Consider the following 21,992-nt stretch of genomic DNA (forward strand, 5'->3'; position numbering starts at 1 on the left):
CATGGACAAAACCATAAACATTGTTTTGGATAAGTCTTTCATCTTTTTTTGGTCGCCAACTCCACAATATTTAATTACAAACTTCAGTCAAATATCTTTGCAGAAGGCTTTCAGTCTCATTTGATGAGCAGTCACACGTGCTTTGAGCCAAAGATATACATTTCAAATTCATATTCATTTTTTTGTTTCCAAAACTTCCCTCAAAAAATGTAACAGCAAGTAGCTGGAAATCGGATACTTTAAAAATCATCAGATAGTGAAGATATTATTTTTAAAGTACAAATCATTAAGTTTTGTATTTGAAATAGTGTGTTAACAGAACTGAATACAATACAAACTGTATGAACACACAAAAACACAGTGAGCTTCACTTTGTGATCAGGATCCTTTACGACTCCCTCATGGCTCTATCTTGGTCCCAACATTTTAATATTCAGTTCACTTTTTCATGATTGAAGACAGCTCCAGGATCATGCTCTGAAAAAGACAAGAAGTGTGGACAATTATTAGTTATAGTTATCAATCCCATCACAGACGCGGTACATTTAGCTGAACAGTAACTAGAAAGCCTGTTTTATTTTTCCAACTGCAGTGGTAAAATGTGTGCCTGATATTCCATTATTTTCTAATTCAAATTTATTTATAAAGAACCAAATCCCAACATAAGTCAACGGTTCCAACCTGAGACACGAACTATACAGCTGGACCATGTATGAAATGTTAGAGGCTTTTAATTTGAAATAAGGGCTTTTAATTTGAAACAATCACTGCATTTGGGCGACCAATCGTGACTTCATCAGTCAGTCCCGCGTCAATCATTCAGCCAACCAATGGTGCCACTTTATCTCTCACTTATTCATTCAGCCACTCACTCAGTGATGGATATTAGTATTTATCGGCTGGCTCTGCTGTTGCAGTTCTGACAATAACTAATGATTTGAAATTCTTACAATAATGTATAAAATACAAACTCTATAAATATGTTTACATCTTTTAGTATTTTTATATTTTCCCATTTCAGATTTTCTAAAATCACTCCGACATCAGTGTTTGTGCGATGCACGAATGCCCAACTTTTGTAAGTTGCCTTTCGGACCAGAATTGGTTTCTAAAGTAGGTGTGATGTCGTCGATCCTCCTCTCCTCTTTCTGAGGTGAGCAGCTGACTAAAATCCTTTTTTTTTTTTAAATATAGGGTGCCTTGAGCCCAGTTAAGATCGAGGATTCACAACAAGACAAATCTATTTTAGAAGTTGTAGGAAGAGGTTCTGGAGCGTGAACTCGCCCGTGTTGTTTGCCAACTTGCAAGGTTTGAGTAAAAGATGAGCTCCAGGAAGTGAAGCTCTTAAATACAGGAAGTGGCCAATCAGACTCTACCAAACTCTGCCACATCATGGGGGGGGGATGTATTTCTTAGATTAGATTATTTTAGTTTTTTTTGGTAGAGTGTTTTAGTTTTTGGTATATTTGGATAATATTTAAATAAGTCTGTCGTTCCAGGATGAATCCAGTTTCTGTTAGTTGTAGTTCAGTTGGTGGTTTGGTGTTTGTGTGTTCCCTTTTTTGTTTCCTAATGGTCTGATCAGTCGGTATATATGTTCCCCAGTGAGTTGAGTTGTGTTTAGTTGACCTCTTTTATGGGCCCAGAACTTTAGTTACAAGTTTTTGTAAATCATTTTCTTTCTTATGAAACCTATTTTTTCTGCGCAAACTCCTGTGACTCCTTCCTGCCTGTCAGCTCAGTCCCTGAAACCCACTCATAGGCCTGCTTAGGCGGGCCGCCCAAATATATTTGCCGACCCATTTCAGTATTTTGTATTTATTTATTTTTTTAATCTGTCTGAAAAAAATGATCAGTGTCAGTGCAGCAGAGGTGGAGCTCCGCCCACAGTGAAACACAGAGATCAGAGGACACAAACACAGCAGAGGTGGAGCTCCGCCCACAGTGAAACACAGAGATCGGAGGACACAAACACAGCAGAGGTGGAGCTCCGCCCACAGTGAAACACAGAGATCGGAGGACACAAACACAGCAGAGACTCTCACAATGAGCTGGAAACAAACGGCTTCTCAGAAATTGGGTTAATAACATTAATACAACATTTTCAGCTTGACTGCAACCGAGGGGGCGGAGCTATAAAGAGTGCGAGAGAGATCAAAGTTACCCCGCGGTTTGGCTGAACGCTGCGACTTTTCAAACTGAAAGAAAGGACAGAGTGAATGCATAACATGATAGTGAATAGCAGGAGCGAATGTGAAGGGAAGTGATGTGATAGTGAAATGTGGATAGACAGAAAATTAGGACGAGTAACTTTTAACATTGTTTTGTTTTCTATGAAAGATTTGAGCTTCATCAATTGAGACATAAAAAAAACACATGCTGCTGTGATGCAAAATGTGTGCTGAGTATCAGTTTGTTTGTTATTGTTCACGGAAAAGAAGCTGATTCAGCTGATTTGGGTTGAGCTCAGCTATGTGAATAAATGTTACTGAACATGAGGAGCCCTCAGACACACTGCGGTTAATCTTTATTAGTTTATCATATTAAACTCATCAAACAGCGGAGTAGAAAACATTGGCTCACCATGGACATCCTCCTGCCGCCGGATGGCGGCGGGGGGGTCACCGCCGGACTCTCCCCCTGGTTCAGGTGCTGGGCCTCCATGTCGGTCCCGCTCTGAGAGTCCCGGCTGTCAGACAGACTGGCCAGCATGCCTTCCGACAGTCCTCGGGACATGAAGCTGCACTTCCTGGCGGTGGGGTAGTGGTCGCTCTCCGGGGAGTCGCTCATGTCGCTGAGCTCCTTGCAGATGCTCACTCTGCTCTGCTTCCTCGGGGGGTTCCTGAGGGCTGCTGGGATCTCCATGTGGCCGGTCGTCAGCGCAGGTCGAGGTCCTGCGCTCCGCGGCGCCCCCGAGCCGCGAGGTCCGTTCGACTCATCGCTGCTGTACGAGATCTTCCTGGTGTCCACGGTGCTGCGGCGCTCCGCGGCCCCCAGCTGCTGCAGGCCCGGGGGGTCGGCGTGGCTCGGCAGATACGACTGCGGGGGTCTCTGGTGGGGGATGTTGGAGCCCTCGGGATTCTGAGGGGCCGACGGCAGCGTCTCCCCCCGAGTGGCGTCGGACAGAACGGAGCAGGTCATCTGCGTGAGCTGCATCAACCTCTGCGGAGACGAGTTGGTGAGCACGCACACCTGCTGCACCATGGAGTTCTTCTTCGACCGGCACACGCTGTCCTCATCTCCGTATTTGTATCCGTACAAGCTCAGTTTGATCTTCCTCACGCCCAGATGGAAAATCTCCAGGAGGTTGAGGAACAAAGAAACTCCGGCGATAACCAGCATGAAAACCATGAAAATGTTCTTCTCCGTCGGCCGCGACACAAAACAGTCGACGCTGTTCGGGCAAGGCAACCTCTCACATCGGTAGAGCGGAGACAGGCCGATGCCGTACAGAGCACACTGGCCGATGATGAAGCCCACCTCCACCACCGATCTGGTCAAGATATGGAAGACGTATGTGCGCAGCAGGGAGCCCCTGAGCGGAGCTTTCCTCACTCTCTTCTGCTCATCTAGTTTCCGGAGCTCTCGCTCGATTCTCCGGTGGTCCTCCTGGACCGGGTCCGTCCCCTCCAGCTCAGCTTTCAGAAAAGCTTTCTTCCGGTGCCGTTCCTTCTCCAGGGTCCTCAGACGGTACAAGGCGTGGCCCATGTAGACCAGTGAGGGGGAGGACACGAAGATGATCTGCAGGACCCAGTAGCGGATGAGGGAGATGGGGAAGGCCTGGTCGTAGCACACGTTCTTGCAGCCCGGCTGCTCCGTGTTGCAGACGAACTCGCTCTGTTCATCGTCCCAGACGTCCTCAGCCGCGACCCCGAGCACCAGCATCCGGAAAATGAAGAGGATGGTGAGCCAGATCTTCCCCACGATGGTGGAGTGGATGTGGACCTCTTCTAAAATACTCCCTAACAAGTTCCAGTCGCCCATCTTCTGTCACATTATCAGCTGTCGGGGGGAAGGAAGAAAAACTTGAGTCGTGTTTCCTACAAATGGAAAGATGCAATAAAAACGCTGTGACTTACGTGTTTTCTAGGGTCCGTTCCTCGTGTGCATTAACATCCAGCCATGACAACAGAGCAGGTTCAGCGACGGGGACATCAGGGTTGATTTCCCGTCGCTAGACGAGGAGACAGACGAGACCCCACTGAACTGTGTCGCTGCTGCTGCTAACTAGGACTCCACTTTGAAGCATTGATCTACCACATGACCCTGTAATGCCCTGAGGTTACTTTCAGCCTGTTCCTTTTGGAGAGGACGCTCCACTGGAAAAAGCACAAACTGGGATGTCAATATACAGCAATACACACTGGTACACTTCACTACCAGAAGCATGAGGACAGGACCGTCCTTTTCCTGGATCTGGAACTTTTTCGATGGTTTGAGGGTTTCTTTTCCATGGAATTCATATTCTACAGCATGCATTGATATTTTAGACAAATGTTTTACCAACTTTGTGTCCCAACTATTACAGAAAAACAGGAAATAACCAAACATGGATAAAAGGATTTGTATTTCCAGTTTGGTTTGGAAGAACAACTCCACTTCTTGAACAAAACAACAAACTGAGATAAGCTTTTCTCTTTCTGGAAATATTACAGATTTTTTAAGTTATAAAAATAAGAGTACATTTCTCTGCTTTTATTTTAACATTCTGTAGATTTTTCTTTGGTAAAAGAAGAAAAAGGAACATTCTTCTCAAACAGCCGGAAGGAAATCAAAACCTTTGAGGAAAAACTGGAACTTTGGTGTTCCAGTTTTCTCACCGACTAACTAATGGGACAAAAGTCCTGCAGTCACATGTGGATAGAAGTAATAACGTACGTTTACCGAAGTACTGTCCCTTTTATATTCCTTCAAACCTTTACTGCACTGCATTTTAGAGTACTGGCAGTTACTTCTCAGATCAAAACAGTCAGTCAAACAATTGGATGTATGTTTATATTACAGTGTATTCAAGATTAAAGCAGTGGTTTACAAACCAAACAGTCGTGTCTAATTACACTCCTTCATCACATGTTTCAGAAGTCTACGTTGCACCAAAACTAAATTCCCAGTAAGTAAATAAGTGCAGCTGTTCACAGGATGGAGCCCTGCAGGAAGACACAGAGAAACCGCTCAGTTCTTCATGTCCAGAGCTTGTAGAGACTTTTTCATGAAGGCTTGAAGCTGTAACTTTGGTCAAATTCTGCAAAGTACTGAAGTAAGACTGAAACTAAAAAAAAAATAAAAAAAAAAAAAAAATTCTCATCTTCTATTGTTGGTAAATCTTCAACTAGAATTACTGCCTAGTGGTTTTATGCCTCCGCTAGCCATTCAAGTTGTAGTTTACATGTATATCTGTCTTAAGCCATATAGATATTAAGCTCACAGTGACCTTGACCTTTGACCTCCAAAATGTAGAGAACATTTGTGATAAATTGGAAGATATTCCCTCAAGCCGTTCCTGAAATAATGCATTCACAGGAATGGGTTAATGCATGCATTTGACAGAAGTCAGAGAAGGCAGAGTTTTAGACCAACTGTAGAGGAACTGTGAATATAAATGAGACAGGAGATACAACAGGATCCATTCAAGCGGCTGGAAGGATTAGACGGGATGTAGTTCGCTCATATTTCTTCAGTGAAACTAGCAGCGCTGAGGTACTGACGGAAGATGTTTCTGAAAGTTTCATCGGGAATCAAAAATGAGGTTTCAAGAAGCAACACCGTGCTGGTGGAAACTGTCATGAGGACCGATTCAGCACAAAGATATCACACAAAGAGAAAATGATCTCTCAGCATGTTAAAGGCTGTAAGACCATCTCCGAGCAGCTTCATGTTCCCGTGACGACAGCTGTGATGTGAGGAAGCAGCTGCAGGGCTGTGGGGCTGTGGTGTCCTCCTTCCATCCATGAGGAGAAGGCTGCAGCTCATCCCAAATGACTTTGGTACTCTGGACAATTGAGCAGTACTTCTGGGATTCAATTCAATTCAACTCAAACGTAGCCAGACACAGCGAAGGTCCTCACAACAGAAACTCACAATATTATAGAGAGAAATGCAGATATTCAACAATGAGCAACATGAGCAACAGCTGGAAGGAAGAATTCTCCTTCAATCGGAAGAAATCTCCGACAGAATCCGTCTCCGAGTCGTTTCTCCGCCTCGGCAGGTTGAGGGTGAAAAAAATGAACGGCACAGGGACGACAAACAATAATTAAGATTTTGTTTGTTTTTAGTTTTTTTTTTTTAAAAGCGTTTGAACAGATGTGGCTTTTTATCAGCCTTATACAGCGTCCATCATGACCTGACCTGGGAGACGAATCTGTGTTAAAGCCGAACTAAAATATACAAAGCAGCCAGGAAAACGGGAATAAAACAGATCAGCGGACTCATGCCCCGAACAGATCAGGAAAAACATGTAAAACAGAATCTGAAGCAACAGATGTGTTGTTTAAGTCAGCGAGAGCTCCGTCTCCTTTCAAAGCACAGCGATGATCAGAGAAGAACTGAAGATGAAAAAGTGATGTTTTTTGCGCCTGACATTTGAATGACTCACGCAGCGCTGAGCGATATCGAGCTGTATATTTAGTCTGACAGTGAAACATCCGTCCAGACTGCGGAACAATAAATCCTCCCGGCTGCTGTTCGTTTCTGTCCTCTTGTGTCACCGACTCGTCTGGGAACGAGTTACGAGCACCGCCCCGAGGCACTGGCCTCAATTTCCGTACTTTGTGGCCCACTTTATGAAAATATGTGTCATGGTGAATGTAGTGTGTGATGGTACGAATAGACTGTGGTCCTCCGCTACCAGCAAGGGGACACAGTGTCCTCCTAAAGTCTGAGAACTGCAGAGGGAATGTTGGTACATGAACTTTAAATCTCATCACAGCAGGGAGACAAATGTTCAGACTCACTTTCACTTTGGTGAAATGTTTCTCAATTTATAGAAATGGAATTCAATGTTAAGTCACCTTCTATTAAGACGTGCAAAGGTATTCAACATCTGTCATGTAAATGAGGCCTAAAATGGCTTGATCTGGTGGAAAATATTCAAATTATGATTTTGAAGCCATGACTACAGAATGAAAGCATATTAAAATATAATTCATGACTTGATTTAATGTGAAGACAAAGGGATTTTGTCTTGAAGGTACTTTTGTGTTCACAGTGTATTTCAGCCATTTTAGGAACTAAACTTGAATTTGTTTTTTTCAACTTTCACTGAAAAAACAAAACAAAACACGCCTTTGGAAGCATTTATTCTAGTTGCATAAACATCACCAAAATGGACCAAAATAAAAAAATGAAGCCGAGTGGACCAGGAAGTTCAGAGACTGTGTGTGCAGCAGCACGACGTTCAGAGAACAGCAGCTCTGAACTTTGAGGAATAACTCGTCGCCTGATTAAAATCAGCTGATGCATTCCTCCTAAACTATTCTACAGAAATGTAATAGGTTTGTATGAATGCTACAAATGACTAAATGTTGACACCACAGTGAATAAATAAAGCTTTATTTTCAGTAAAGAATTATGTATAATATTCACAACATTGCCCTCAATACTGTTTGTAAATAATAAGAGTCAAACTAAACATCATTTAGGCTTCAAGGATTCATTCGTATTAACAGATTCTAATGTACTGTCCTTCACGTGGACATTTTAACAACCTTCAAACTTATCGAACACTCACACAAACACATCCAGTAAAATAAAATCACACTCGGAATAAACAGACCAAAACGATCAGTCTGACACTTCTTGGTTTTGGGTTCAATTGAGTTTTATTTAGTTTGGAAACGGAAATGATCTCATTCTGAAGGAAGTTTTCTCCAACTGGTGAGAAGACTCATAAATTTAGGACTGACCTTCCGATATTTGTGTGAGCAGAGGATGCACCGAGGCTCCGGACCCGGTGCTGTAGTGATTGCACTCTGCTAAAAACAACAAAAAAGTGCATTTAAAACATAACCTGTGTTTATATCAAGTGGATGTTTCACCATTCACACCGATCTGTCTGCAGGTGCAGTTCAGGATCCACAACGGTGAGCAGATCTCCGAAGCTTGGCTCAAACTGCAGTCCCGATTTCTGGTCGCTGATTGGTCGATGCATGTCTCCAGATGTTGGACAACAGCAGCCCGAGGTCCGCAGGAACACGTCACGACTCCTCCTCCCCGCGGTCACGTCTTCCTGCACCACATCACGGGAAGTATGGCTGCACTCACGGTCAGAGGAATCAGGTGTCCATCTTCTCCTTCTTCTTAAAGAGCTTCATCAGCTGGTGGAACCTGTGAGCGATCTGGGAAACGGCCGACGGTCACTTCACGCTCCTGCTGCACAACCTGAAGTCATAAACTACAATAACAAGTAGGAAAAGAGGTTCTCTCACCTGCTCCGAGGGCTTCTGGAGTGTCTCTGACAGCGCGGAGAACGTCTCCCGTGAAGCACCGTTAGTCTTCAGGTCGATCAGAATAGCTCGATCTTCATCTCTGGAAGCAGCAGCACAAACACGATGAGCTCCACATCCTCAACATGGAAACACACTTCTGATATCCACAGTCTTGTCTCAATCTCTACAGCCAACGGCAAAGCGTCAAGAGATAATGGAAATAATCATCAGTAGAAGTAGTAGATCAGTGGAGGACAAGAAGTCACGTTGAGGGACACACACTGAGTGAAACGTTCTGCTTCTGATCGAAGGTGAAACCATCATCTTCATCAACCAAGCATATAAACTAATTCAGCTGCTGTAGAGCGATCTCTTGGTTTCCAAAATCTACCGGAAGTTTATTAAGTACATGAAGAAGATGACGAGCTCAGGAGCACCGACCCCGACCTGGTACCACCGACCTGACCTGGTACCACCGACCCGACACCACCAGCTGTCCATGGAACGGTTCCTCTGATGGAGTCACACCAGGAATTTGGTGTCTAACTTCTCATTTACATTAAGTTACTGCAACAACAACTGGTGGTGAACCGGGTGCTCGTTGTCCAGAAGTAAACATTCATTTTGTTGTTGAGATCTTGAGGCATTCATCCAACTCCATCACCTCGTGTTGAAGCATCTGTACTGAACTCCTGGAATTCAATTGAATTGAATTCAACTTTATGTATACATGACCAAATCACAACGCAGGTTATTTCAGGCCACTTAATACAGTAAAGTCCTTAGAGCAGAACTTTACAGCACTATAGAGGACTCACTGGTGTATTCAACAATTCCTACGTAAACTAGGAGGAAAAAAAACAAACTCTAACAGGAAGAAACCTCGGATGGAACCAGGAAACTGGAAGATGAAAACACCTCGATTATTGTATGACCTGCAAACTTGAAACTGCGTCCCAGTGTCTGCCAATATTCATCACCTTCACACGGCCGTAAGGAGTGGAGCGGCCCTCCACGGGCCACAACCAACAAACTATTATCCATATTGGATAATCCTGACCACCCTCTCCACCACCTGCTGCAGGGACAGAGGAGGACGTTCTCCAAAAGATTCCTCCAGCTCCGCTGTCACAAGGACAGATACAGGAGATCATTCCAGATACAGGAGATCATTCCTGCCGACCGCAATAAGACTGTACAATAACTCACCTCTGGCAAAATCCATCACACAACAATAACACTGTTGACTGTGTTTCTTGGTTGTTTGTATATAATATATATATATATACTGTACTGTATATAGTTTATATACTGTGCATTTTATATTTGTACTGCTATTTTATTGCTTTTCTATTATTCTATTATTATCTTATTGCTTCTGTATGCTGCTGTAGCGAAAAAATGTCCCCTCGGGGATTAATAAAGTAACTACCTAACCTAACCTAACCTAACCTGGTCAACGCTACCACAAGGAAACGTGTTGCACTGCCAAAAGAGCCACGGAAATGCACATCTGCATCCATACGTGAAATTATGCCTAAGGATGTAAAATAAATCCAGATAAATGTCCCATGTTAGAGCTGTCTTTGGTTGTGACCTGTCCAAGGCACACCTGTGCTCACGAACACTGATTTAACAAGTTTGAGAGAAATAAACCTTTTGTGAGCATTAAAGAAGTTTTACATCTCTGACTTCAACCACAACCAAAACTGTCACGTATGTATTTTGGTCGAGAGCCTTAAATCTTCTGTTCAAACACTGACCTGCTCCATGCCATCACCACCTCGCCCTTCTTCTTGACCACGTTCTTGGCGGACAGACTGCTCGGCGACAGAGACGCAGACGAGCACATGGACGCCTCGTCGTCCCTCTTGGAACCCGCTGCCATCTCTCCGCCGCCTTCTTCCTCCTTCTTCCTGGACCTCTTCGTTTTTGGTTTCTCTTGTTGCTTCTTGCGTTTCCTGCCACTGCCGCCGTCCGCCTGCCGTTTCTCCGGTGAGCTGCCGACGTCCTCGGCTGTGGCGAGACTCCTCTCCGACTCGGACACGTCCATCTCACCTCTCTCCGAGTCGGACCCACGTGACCCTGATGATCGGCTCTGCTGCTCCATATCGGAGCTCACGGCGGCGTGGCGCCGACTAGTACCCGACTTGTTGGGCTTACTGGGACTCTTCAAGCTCCGTGACTCGCGTGAAAGAGCTTTCGAAGGATTTTTCCGAGACGTGTCTTCTCGTTTGAGACGCGTCTGACTCTCATCAGTGACGACGGTTTTATGACGACCGTTCAAACCGATGTCTGAAGGAGCAGCTTCAGTTTTCAGATCCTCCTTCGAAAAACCGTCCTTGAAGGTACTTTGTTGCGTTGACATGTCTTCTGTTTGGTGGGACGGGTCGTTTATTGCCGGGCTCTCGTTGAGGGGGAGACGGGTATCTGATCCAGTGTCGGCTTGGCAGATCGTGCGTCTTTCAACCAGGTGAGAGAGAAGGTTCTCTGAAGGTCCATCCCCGCAGGGGCCGGTATCTTTCTGAGTAAAACCAGCTCCACCTTCCAGAGACGCCTCGTCGTCTTCTGCCTGTTGCGGCTCTTCTTCTGTTAGTGTTCGACTGAAGCTCTCATTAGCAGTCAGAGTGATGTCCGCGTCCACGCTCGCCTGCCGGATCTTGACGATGAAATGATCGTTGGACCGCTCCATCACCAGCGCCTGCATGGGCACGTCGGGCTTGAACACGAAAGGCGTGGCGAGCGTCTCTGAGGAGACGCTGCTGCAGGAGCCGCAGCTGGAGTTGTCGGTGTCGAGGACCAGGTGGATGTCTTGCTCCGAGGCGTCCTCCCCATCCATCAGCGCGTCCTCGCTTATGTGCGCGCTGATGACGCTGTCCGGGGTGGACATGATGGTCATGCTCATGCTGGACGGCTGCAGGAAGCTGAGGTGGCTGTCGGACTTGAGTGGCGACGGGATGGTGAGCGACACCGCCAGGTCTTCGGCCAGGATGGAGTACGAGGTGTGTGAAGCCTGCAGGCCTCGGCTGTCTGAAGGAACCTCTAACAGGCAGCTCTCATCAAATAAAGCCGGGTTCAGGGCGATGGGATCTTTGTGGCGTGGGGAGGACATCTTATGAGGCGAAATGCTCGACCAGGTAGCGATAAGTTTGGAGGGAGTGTCGAATTTTTGTGGCGAGAACAGCTTGGACGGGGAGTCGAACTTGGATGGCGTGGTGATGCTGATGAACCTCTCCCCATCCTTCCTCGGCGTCCCGACGGACCACGCCGTGTTCTCTCCGCTGATGCCGTTGTTTTCTAACAAGTCGGATCCTTGCAGGAGACACTTGAAGATTTCTCCCATCTGAGAGTCTCTGACCAGGTTGAACGTGAGACTGGAGGCCTGCTGCTCTGTGAGAAGCTCAAAGTCTGTCTTGTCGAGCACAGAGCCGTGTTGAGACACCACCAAAGAAGACACGTTGGTTTTCTCTGGAGCCGAAGGGAGGTTTTTAGGAGGAAGGAGCTCGACCACGGTATTTATATTTGGGCAGTTTGGTGGATCTTTGTCCGTGTGTGGGATTCTGATGTCTTTACCTCGGCTTCCGAGGCCGGTTCTGTAAGGAATCACGGCACAAGACTTGGTCCCGGTGGTGGGAACAGACGCTGCTTCCTTCTGTTCACACTGTGGCTTCTTTGGAGAAGTCTGTTGAGCTACTTTCTCCTCTCCACCGGACCTCCTGTCCTTGACCGGAGCTCTTGTTGGTTTGCAGAGACTCTGAAGTATCGTGTGAACGTCCTTGAACAAGTATTCGACTTGGGCGTCTACAAAGTCCCACAACTTCTGCTTCAGATCGACCGCTTGCTGTTCAAAAATGCGCTTCACGATACCGTTATTTGATATTTTGCCAAAAACAGACGCGATCAGTTTCTTGAGATTGGACTTCAGCTCGGCTGCCTGACCGCATATCGGACCAAAGTTAGCACCATCCACAAACTCTATAAAAGACTCCTGAAAATTTTCCATCACTCCGTAGAAGCTCTTTTTAGGGAAGGTTTTATGAAGCTTCATGTACTTTTTTCGGATCTTGGTGCGAACCAACTTGAACGTCTCCATTATTTCTTCAATGGTGGAGAAAGAAGCTTTACTCGCTGCCGGGCAAACCGTCTTAAAACGACTCTTCGGGCTTCGTGTCGACACAACTGCCGTTTCATCCATTTCTTTTGATGCAGCGCTCTTTTCTTCAGATTTCCTCTTTAATATAAATCGAGGACTTGCTTTATTTCTGACTGGCTGTGCTAGCTTTGCCCTCTTGGTTGCAGGAACGGGGGAATCGGCAGCCGTCTCATCGCTCTCGCTTAAAATCTCCCCTTCCTCCAGGTCTGTGTCGGAGAGGCTTGAAGGCAGGTCGAACACCTTATCAACAAGGTTTACTGTGTCACGGTTTGCAGGAGAACCTGGATATTTGTTCTCTTTGTTCACATCCAACTTCTTTGAGCTGCCATCAACAGGTGGACTGGAAAATTCTGCACATGAAAGAGAGAGAGAGAGAGAGAGAGAGAACGGTCAGTCAGAGAACAGAAACATGTGGATGTTATACAGCCCTCATTTATTGACATTTGGACACCATTTCTTGGTCCTTCAGAGAAAAGTAAAAGTTGTGATCACAAGATAATTGGCCTGGTAATCCCATCTTCTGCATGCATGTGAGATTTAATACTCCGTGACGTCATTATCAGGCCAACTTTACCTTTCTGAAGGCTCTTGACGTGACCAGGCTTGCCGTGCACATGGAGCAGACTTCTCTTGGCGATCCGTACCGGACTCCTCAGAGGGCTGATGGCGTCCGGGATGCTCTTCAGGTTGCTCAGTGTGTGCATCATGGAGTCCTCATCGTGGAGTAATGGTGCAGAGCTGGACAGCTTGATGTCCTTCCTCTGTCTCTTCCCAGGACTGAAGACGTTCTTTGGTGTTACAGTGAGGTCCCTGTATCTCTCCGGCAGTATCCTCTCCTCTGTGGTGCTGCTGACTCGGGGGACTCCGATACAGCTGCTGGAGGAGCTGGGCTCCGCTGGGAGGCTGCTGTCATCGTCAGTCGTCTGCGTTAACACGTAAATGGCCTCCGTTAAACTCAGCCCTTCTTGAGGAAGAGATTCCAGGCTGATTGTACTGGAAACAGCATCTGCATCTTTAGGACCATCTCGCCTATCAGAACCATCTTTCTCATAAATGGACCGCGGTGAATCAGGAGGACATCGTCCTTGCTGACAGACCTGAGGTAGGACAGTGGGAGGACGATGCCGACTTTTGGGACTGGTCTCGTAAGTCGTGTCTTTAGTCGTACTCGTTTCCCTTTGGTGTGATGAAACAGCATCCCCTGCGGGTGAATCCAGCACTACACTCTTCTTTACTGACGCTTTAGGAGGTTCTACACTTGAATGGAGCACGGCTGGTTCTGTAACAGCAGCAGGTAGATCAATATTACTTCCAGGGTCAGCTGTTTGTAGGTCTTCACCAGTGGATTTTTCAGAACTGCTCCCAGATGTGCTGCTGGGAACTGGTCCCTCCGGTGGTCCACATTCAGCTACCAGGCTGTCGGAGATCACTTTGGTTTTATCCTCGTGATCTTTTGAAATGTCCACTGCTTTGAGAGAACTAGTCTCTGCTGGTTTTGGTTTAAGACGCGCCGTCGTCTGATTTCCTGCTTGGGACTGAGCTGAGGTAGTTTGAACTGGATCTTCACCTGCAGGAGCTTCCTGAACATCTTTCACAAGTCTTTTGTCAAGACGTAAAGCTTCGAGGTTACCTGGAGATCGTTCCGCAACATATCCCAACTCTGCTTCAAACTCACTGGTGTTGACTTCATCAATGACGCACATATCGTAGAAGTCGGGCTGTGAATTCTCCTCCTCTGACCCGGTTTCGACATCTTTGTCCTTCTGGTCGCCATCGATGCGTAACACGGGCTTCTTGATTGGTGAGAGGGTTAAATTCAACGTTTCCATGAAGCACAGTTTCCTGTTTGGACTATTTTCTTCCACGGAGCTTTTCGCACCCACACTTGGTTCTTCAGATGATCTTTTGAAGCCTTCGTGTGTCCTTTTCTGTCTTTTCTTACTTTGCACATCCACTGTAACGTGATCGGACTTTCTGGATTTCTGTTTCTCCCGTTCTCTGCTGGTCTCCGACGCAATGTCACTCTTGTGCTTCCTGATGGTTTCACCGTCACGTTGTCTGTTGGTTTCACCGTCACGTGATCGGTTGGTTTCACCGTCACGTGATCGGTTGGTTTCACCGTCACGTCTGTTGGTTTCACCGTCACGTGGTCGGTTGGTTTCACCGTCACGTTGTCTGTTGGTTTCACCGTCACGTGGTCGGTTGGTTTCACCGTCACGTTGTCTGTTGGTTTCACCGTCACGTTGTCTTTTGGTTTCACCTTCACGTCTGTTGGTTTCACCGTCACGTTGTCTGTTGGTTTCACCGTCACGTTGTCTGTTGGTTTCACCGTCACGTTGTCTGTTGGTTTCACCGTCACGTTGTTTGTTGGTTTCACCGTCACGTTGTTTGTTGGTTTCACCGTCACGTTGTCTGTTGGTTTCACCGTCACGTTGTTTGTTGGTTTCACCGTCACGTGGTCGGTTGGTTTCACCGTCACGCGGTCGGTTGGTTTCACCGTCACGCTGTCTGTTGGTTTCACCGTCACGCTGTCTGTTGGTTTCACCGTCACGTTGTCGGATGGTTTCACCGTCACGTCTGTTGGTTTCACCGTCACGTTGTCTGTTGGTTTCACCGTCACGTTGTTTGTTGGTTTCACCGTCACGTGGTCGGTTGGTTTCACCGTCACGCGGTCGGTTGGTTTCACCGTCACGCGGTCGGTTGGTTTCACCGTCACGCTGTCTGTTGGTTTCACCGTCACGTTGTCTGTTGGTTTCACCGTCACGTTGTTTGTTGGTTTCACCGTCACGCGGTCGGTTGGTTTCACCGTCACGCGGTCGGTTGGTTTCACCGTCACGCTGTCTGTTGGTTTCACCGTCACGTGGTCGGTTGGTTTCACCGTCACGCGGTCGGTTGGTTTCACCGTCACGCGGTCGGTTGGTTTCACCGTCACGCTGTCTGTTGGTTTCACCGTCACGTTGTCTGTTGGTTTCACCGTCACGTTGTTTGTTGGTTTCACCGTCACGCGGTCGGTTGGTTTCACCGTCACGCTGTCGGTTGGTTTCACCGTCACGTTGCCGGTTGGTTTCACCGTCACGTTGCCGGGTGGTTTCACCGTCACGTTGCCGGTTGGTTTCACCGTCACGTTGTCTGTTGGTTTCACCGTCACGTTGTCTGTTGGTTTCACCGTCACGTTGCCGGGTGGTTTCACCGTCACGTTGCCGGGTGGTTTCACCGTCACGTTGCCTGTTGGTTTCACCGTCACGTTGCCGGGTGGTTTCACCGTCACGTTGCCGGTTGGTTTCACCGTCACGTTGTCTATCCCCCTTCCCCTGATGATCTTTTGGTCGGTCCTCTTCCCTCTGTTTGGAGTTTGAATCAGTGTGACGCTCAGCCTGTTGACTTGAAGAAGACTTTTTCCGCTCCTTTGAATCAGAACTTCGGCTATGTCCGTCACTAGTCTTGGATTTTCTGGGCTCTCGGCTGTAGCTTCTGTTCGAGCTGTGAGCCGTACCATGCTCAGAGTCTGATGCTGACATGTTGGCTTTATCCCGTCTCCACTCTCGACTGCTCCCTTTCTTGTCGTTAGAAACAGCTGTTCTGAGTGAAATCTCTGGTGAAGAGGTTTTAGCTCCTGATCGGCGCTGCCCCTCAACACTGAGGTAGTTCTTACTTTTACATGACCTGGAGTCTGACCTTCGTCCCGAGTCTTCTGCCCTAGAAGACCTGATTTTCTCAGGGCCATGATCCCTGTTGGGATCAGAACTACTTCTGTGTCTCCTATTTGTTGATTCGAGTAGTTTTTGGCTTTGATATTTGTCCTCTCTGTGTTTGGACTTGTGTTTTTCTGACTCCGTCTTTTTGTCTCCTACTTCACAGTCTGTTTTCGAAGGACTATGAGAAGATGTTTTCAAAGCTCTGGGCGAACTGTCTCTTTCTTTCTTGATAGGCTGTGGTGGATTCTCCTGGTCCCGCCTGGGAGGTGAAGGAGGAGGAGGAGGAGGAGGCAGAGGATTGGATGGTGGAGGAGGAGGAAGTGGCCTACTTGTGGCGGTGCGACTGGAGGAATTTGGAGCCCGCAGGTTATTTAGGTGAGACGGGTAATGATGGCGACCTTTCTCTGACCTGTGGAAACCAAAGATTTAACAACTGATTAATCAATCTGATTAAACACAGATCCATTTGATAGAAGCAAACTTCTGTCTATAGACCACAGTAGTTCAGTAGCCATAAAAACTGATAAAATCTCACCAGAAATCTTGGAGCAACTCATTAACAAACATTATATATATTCAAAAAGCAACTACCTATATTTAAGGTCAGAACGTTTGGTGTTTATACTTTATTACGATACCTGCCATTTTAGCTTACTGTAGCTACAGTAGCTAAACAATGTGTGTTTCCTGAGGGTCAAAAGCAACACTTCTCAGTCCTTAACCTCAAGAACAATATGTCATCATAAAACAGATAATATAATAGTAGTCAGTCACTGGTACGAAACAACAGACGTACCTTTGATTCAGCCTCTGAATCTCAGCATCTTTTCTCATCACCTCTTGTCGAGCCGTTCGTAAAAGAGCAGAGATGTTCTTCTTGAGACAGAAGTTCTCAGTGCTCAGCCCCGTGTTCTGTTAACGAAGCGAGAAACAAGAGATGAGAACCATTTCAAAAGGAAACCACAAACAAACAAGCAATTAATCAAACAAACAAATGAGCAGTGAACCGAGTGGGCAGCGTGATGGAGCAGGTGTAGTGTTGTCGAGGTATGATGAAATATCCAGAAATCTGTTAACGAGGATCTGAGCGTTTCCATAGTTACTGCAGTATTCATATTTACTGTGCAGCCAATTACAAATTCTTCAAATGAGATCAGATAAAGCCGTGAACTTCATCTGCTCTTTTTCTCTACATATTTCAGATTTTCTGATCCACCACAAGATTTTAGAGTGATTACATCATCAGGTTGAAGTCAGAGTGAGAACCACAGTTCAGGTGAAGACACGTTTAAACAATGTGGAAAATAAAAGCTGGTTGAATAAAGTTGTAGTATCAGTTAAAAAATGTACAACTTATTCTCAATGAAGCTTCATAATATTTCAGCATTAATGCACCATTTCTTAACCGCTGAAAAAGAATTAAAAACAAACAAACCTGTATCTCCATCTGCTCCAGTCTCCTGCGCAGCTCTTTAATTTGGTTTTGTGCTGCTTGGAATCTGGACTTTAACTGGAAGTACACAAAGAAACAGACGGACTGTGAGAGTCGGTCAGTCGACTGCAGCGTTTCATCAGAGCACAGTGATTTCTACTCAGCCTCCATCACAGTGCTGAGATATGTTATACAGTGAACCCTCGTTTATCGCGGGGGTTACGTTCCAAATAGAAACCGTGATAGGTGAAATCCGTGAAGTGGTAACCTTTATTTTTTTTACAATTATTATACAATGAAATACTCCATAATACATTGAAACCAAAGAACAAAACCTTTTTACAGGCCCAAGCATTTGTTTAACAAATAAAAGTACTGTATAAATGTTTTTTTTTTATAAATAACTACTGTACTGTAAAATAATAATTTTAATCATCAATACGAACTGAAGGCTTCAAATTGCTGAGATCGGCACCGCCCCACTGCGACCCGAGTCATTGGATTAGAACGGGAGGAAATGAAACATGATTATGAAAAAAAATACAAAGTACAGTAGGACAAATAGTGACTCGTGTATTTCACTGCTCTTCTGACTGAGCTGCTGCATCCTGACTCCGCTCTGCAGCGGTTCTTTCTTCTAAAGCCGGCGGTGCAGGTGTGGTTTTTCGAGAGAAGAACATAGTTATCGGTAGTTGTTGTCGCTCTTTTTTCTTCTGGGCAAAAAGATTCTTATAAACCGACATGCCACCATCGATTATTTTTAATTTGGCAAGCTGTTTTACGTACGTGTACATATTAAACCGCAACGTTATTGACAAACAGGTAGAGAAGAAGCGGAGAGACTGTTTAGCCAATCAGAATGCAGAACACAATGCACGATGCAAATCCGTGAAGCAGCGAGACCGTGAAAGGTGAACCGCGTTATAGCGAGGGTTCACTGTACTGCTTTCACACCCAAATCTTAGCGTGATGCAGAATAATGAGAAACGGTTGAGTTCTATTGTAACAATTCCAACACACCGATCACGGAGATCATTTCACATCATTTACCTGCAGCTGCAGCTTCGCACACATCACTACTGAACCACACAATATTACAAGACCACGCAACACAAGATTTACAAAGTGAAGCCTCTTATTCAGGTGTTGACTGAGAGGACTCGTACTAAAAAATACCATAAAAAAAAATCCTAATAAAGAATAAAACAACACCAAATATGCAGGATCACCTGACTAAATACAAATTAAAAAGACACTGTCCTCTGCCAGAAGGGACGAGGCAGTGACAGCTTGAATAATGTGAAATTGTAGGGGGACATTTTATGGACCAAATTTTGGTCTTTTTTTTTTTTTTTTTTGACGTTTGGGTACAACAGAAAAAATCTATACTGATAAACGAATTGACTGATAGTTGTAAAAGAACATAAAAAGAATAAAGGCAAACATTAATATTTATCATAAACCGCTTTAGAAATTGATTTCATTCATTTAGCAGCTCTCCTGTATGGCAAAGTGCTTGCCTCATCCTTAAAAGCATATATTTATGGGATGAACAGGAACTGACCTTTAAATATCGGAACAGTTTAAGGAGAAAATCCCTCATCAACGAGGTCTAAAACCTTTACAATAACCCACAGGCACAGCTGAAAAAAATAAAAATAAATCTAAGCTGGAAAGAAAGCTGCTGACTCAGGCAAAAAACAACAGTGTGCTGATCAGTGCCCCATGCCTGACTTTCAAAATAAAAGTTTTCCAACAGCTGATATGGGAGGAAGGTCGTATGAAGGACATTGAGTCTCACCTCCGTGTACGACGACTCTCTGCTCTGCTGCTCCTCGGTCATGATCTCTTCATACAGATCCATTGACTCCTTTAGCTGAGAGCCAGTCAGAGATGACTGCACTGTAAAAAACAAACAAACAAAAAGTTGTTATCACGATTATGAAGTCAGCCTCAGAAGTGTTTGACTATTTTCCATAATAATAATTTTACCTGTATTGCTGTTAAAACTAACATCCAGGCCGTCGTAGATGTCCACTGAGTCTTCATTGACATCAGGTACCAACACTGTGGATATCATACATGTATTATTTACATATGTCAGCAGTTACATTAGGCAACAATCAACCCTTTTTTTAAAAAAACATCAGTCTTTAATCAAAATTATGTCCAAAATTCAAACAAATTTGAAGCAATTTTTTTTTTAATCTAAAACACGTGTGAAATGTGTGAAAAGCTGATTATGCAGTAAGTGGGTTACAATGATTACATTTAACAAGTACAAATCTAATTTAAACAACGAAAGCAGACAAAGCCTTGTTGTCATGGACCCCAGGTTGGTAACCATGGTATTATTTGGTATAATATAGTCTTAGTACAAACCAGAATTCCTGATAATACACAAATACCACTAAGAAAATCTAAATATAACAGCCAATGTAAAAAAAAAAACAGATGTATACTTACGAGCGGAGGCATTATTGGAGTCAGTGATCTCCATCCTTTCAAATATCTTTGTGGCTTGTTCACTAAGAATTACCTGACCAAAAAAACGCCAAAAGAAAGGAGATAGTTATGATCTGAGGTAAGACTACCGTTAATCAGGAACACATTTAATTAATACTAAAGATGATAAACCAACCTCAGGGCACAATCCACAGATTTCCCATACATATATACAGAGTACTATCTCAGAGACTACACATGTTTAACAGAAAGCCTACCTTACAAACTGGATTTGAAGTTTTCCCTTCTTTCTTTATACCCTCTTATTTCTGGTTGGATTAGTTTACGGTGGGAAATGTTGTCGATCAATTAACAGCAATGTTTTAATGACATTATCAGTGTATCAGAGTGCATTTATCAAAAAATGTCCCATCCTACATCATTAACACTGTTGCACTGTTTTTATTTTTATCTTATTCTATTTTATTTGTATATGACTGTGCATTTTTTAATTTTGTTATATTTATACCTTTACTGCCTGTATTTTTATTCTGTAATATTTGTTGCTTTTGCCGTTTCTTCCGTGCTGCTGTAACGAAAAAAAATAAATCCCCTAGCAGGATCAATAAAGTACATATATCTAAAATATATATTTATGTCTGTTTTTTTTTCCTTCTGAATCACAAAAAAGTTCTCATTGGTCCTTCAGAGTGATATACATCATGTCATAATTCATATCAGCAATTATAAACGCCATGACAGAAGGTAAACAGGCTGTAGTAAACTCCACAAATGTTTGTGGAAAAGGAACTGTGTCTGATCACAGTATGTTAGTGTGGTGAACATGGTGGTCTCACTGGACCCTGATGTCCACTAATGTCCAAACAAAGAACAAAGAAGTCCAAACTGGGAGGACAGTTTCATGTAGAGTAAATCCTCTTGGCTTAAAAACTCTTTCTGTCTGCAGTTTGAATGTGATATTTGACTCATTTACATTGTGACTTCAGCTAATATTAACAGTCAGCTGCTGAAGATAAACTCACGTGACCTCGAAGCTCTCCGGAAATTTGCACTTGAATCGGGTGTTAAAAGAAGAAGTCTGAACCCGAATAACACAACATATATAAACATATAAAAAAACGTTTGACCAAAGCTTTACATGCTAAAACACATATTCGTGTCGCGGTCACCACGTGTTTATATTCAGTAAAAAAGAAAAACCGCATTAATGATCCTTTCTTTCTATTTTTAACATGAATAATTGCTGTTAATAAAGAAAATGTTGACTCATGTAACGCTGGCTGCGTAATGTAACCGTCGTTACATTATGGATGCTAACGTGAGCTCAACATGTGTTAGGACACGTTAATGAAAAGTATATTACAGCAGGCTCACCGTGAAAACGTTGACTTACTCGCTGCAGTATTGTTCTCTTGTTTACAACCGTGATGTCGCGCCAAGACTTCTTTGCACAGGAAGTAACGACATTTTTTTTTCCCGCGGTCTATTACCGGGGTTAAGTGTCTCCTTACAGCTCACAGGTTTTAAAAAAAACAAAAACAAAAAAAACCCCTGAAAACAGGACTCAAACCTTAAAGATGACGGAAACTCAAAGGCCTCTCCGGCAGCTCGCGGTCTCCGGTCCCCCGCTGAAACAACGGGAATCAGTAAAAAAGCAGCATATTAGAGAGCTCACGAGCACCAAAGTTGTTTCACTCCCTGTGACAGGAGGATTCTACCGGTGGCGCTGTTCGCGTGCGTCATCACCGCGCGACGTGAAGAGAGAGAGAGAGAGAAAGAGAGAGAGCGAGGTGAGGGGCGGGGAGAGTAAATCTCGACCC

The 21,992-nt window shown here is 44.7% G+C and overlaps 2 protein-coding genes across 3 annotated transcripts; both read right to left on the minus strand.

The window, feature by feature from the left end:
• Positions 1 to 389: 389 nt before the first annotated feature.
• On the minus strand, positions 390 to 4,232 carry gja10b (gap junction protein alpha 10 b). Its single transcript, XM_069705905.1, has 3 exons — positions 4,080 to 4,232; positions 2,584 to 4,002; positions 390 to 477 (listed from the first exon to the last, which is right to left on the minus strand). Exons 2-3 carry the CDS (start codon positions 3,982 to 3,984, stop codon positions 439 to 441), a joined length of 1,440 nt encoding a protein of 479 aa, XP_069562006.1. The 5' UTR covers positions 3,985 to 4,002; positions 4,080 to 4,232; the 3' UTR covers positions 390 to 438.
• Positions 4,233 to 7,281: 3,049 nt separating this feature from the next.
• Positions 7,282 to 21,882, minus strand: casp8ap2 (caspase 8 associated protein 2). 2 transcript variants are annotated; one of them, XM_069705842.1, is made up of 10 exons: positions 21,743 to 21,882; positions 20,173 to 20,245; positions 19,699 to 19,773; positions 19,508 to 19,608; positions 17,710 to 17,784; positions 17,071 to 17,186; positions 13,154 to 16,683; positions 10,190 to 12,929; positions 8,427 to 8,526; positions 7,282 to 8,336 (listed from the first exon to the last, which is right to left on the minus strand). In XM_069705842.1, the coding sequence occupies exons 2-10, from the start codon at positions 20,204 to 20,206 to the stop codon at positions 8,274 to 8,276; spliced, it is 6,834 nt and encodes a 2,277-aa protein (XP_069561943.1). In that variant the 5' UTR covers positions 20,207 to 20,245; positions 21,743 to 21,882; the 3' UTR covers positions 7,282 to 8,273. The 2 variants fall into 2 exon arrangements, with proteins under 2 accessions (XP_069561943.1, XP_069561942.1); XM_069705841.1 differs by having other exon boundaries at positions 21,547 to 21,882.
• Between the last annotated feature and the right edge of the window lie 110 nt (positions 21,883 to 21,992).

This window comes from Brachyistius frenatus, unplaced genomic scaffold (genome assembly GCF_029030835.1).
Source record: "Brachyistius frenatus isolate BFR_SWC_R1_liver_20210118 unplaced genomic scaffold, ASM2903083v1 Contig_59, whole genome shotgun sequence".
NCBI classification, from domain to species: Eukaryota; Metazoa; Chordata; class Actinopteri; family Embiotocidae; genus Brachyistius; species Brachyistius frenatus.

Coding starts and splice junctions, on each gene's coding strand:
- gja10b (XM_069705905.1), bottom strand. CDS start 3,984: ATGGGCGACTGGAACTTGTTAGGGAGTATTTTAGAAGAGGTCCACATC. Junction 478..2,583: donor GCGGCAGGAGGATGTCCATG/GTGAGCCAATGT, acceptor TGTCTTTTTCAG/AGCATGATCCTGGAGCTGTC.
- casp8ap2 (XM_069705842.1), bottom strand. CDS start 20,206: ATGGAGATCACTGACTCCAATAATGCCTCCGCTC. Junction 19,609..19,698: donor TAGTTTTAACAGCAATACAG/GTAAAATTATTA, acceptor TGTTTTTTACAG/TGCAGTCATCTCTGACTGGC. Junction 17,187..17,709: donor TGGAGCAGATGGAGATACAG/GTTTGTTTGTTT, acceptor CTTCGTTAACAG/AACACGGGGCTGAGCACTGA.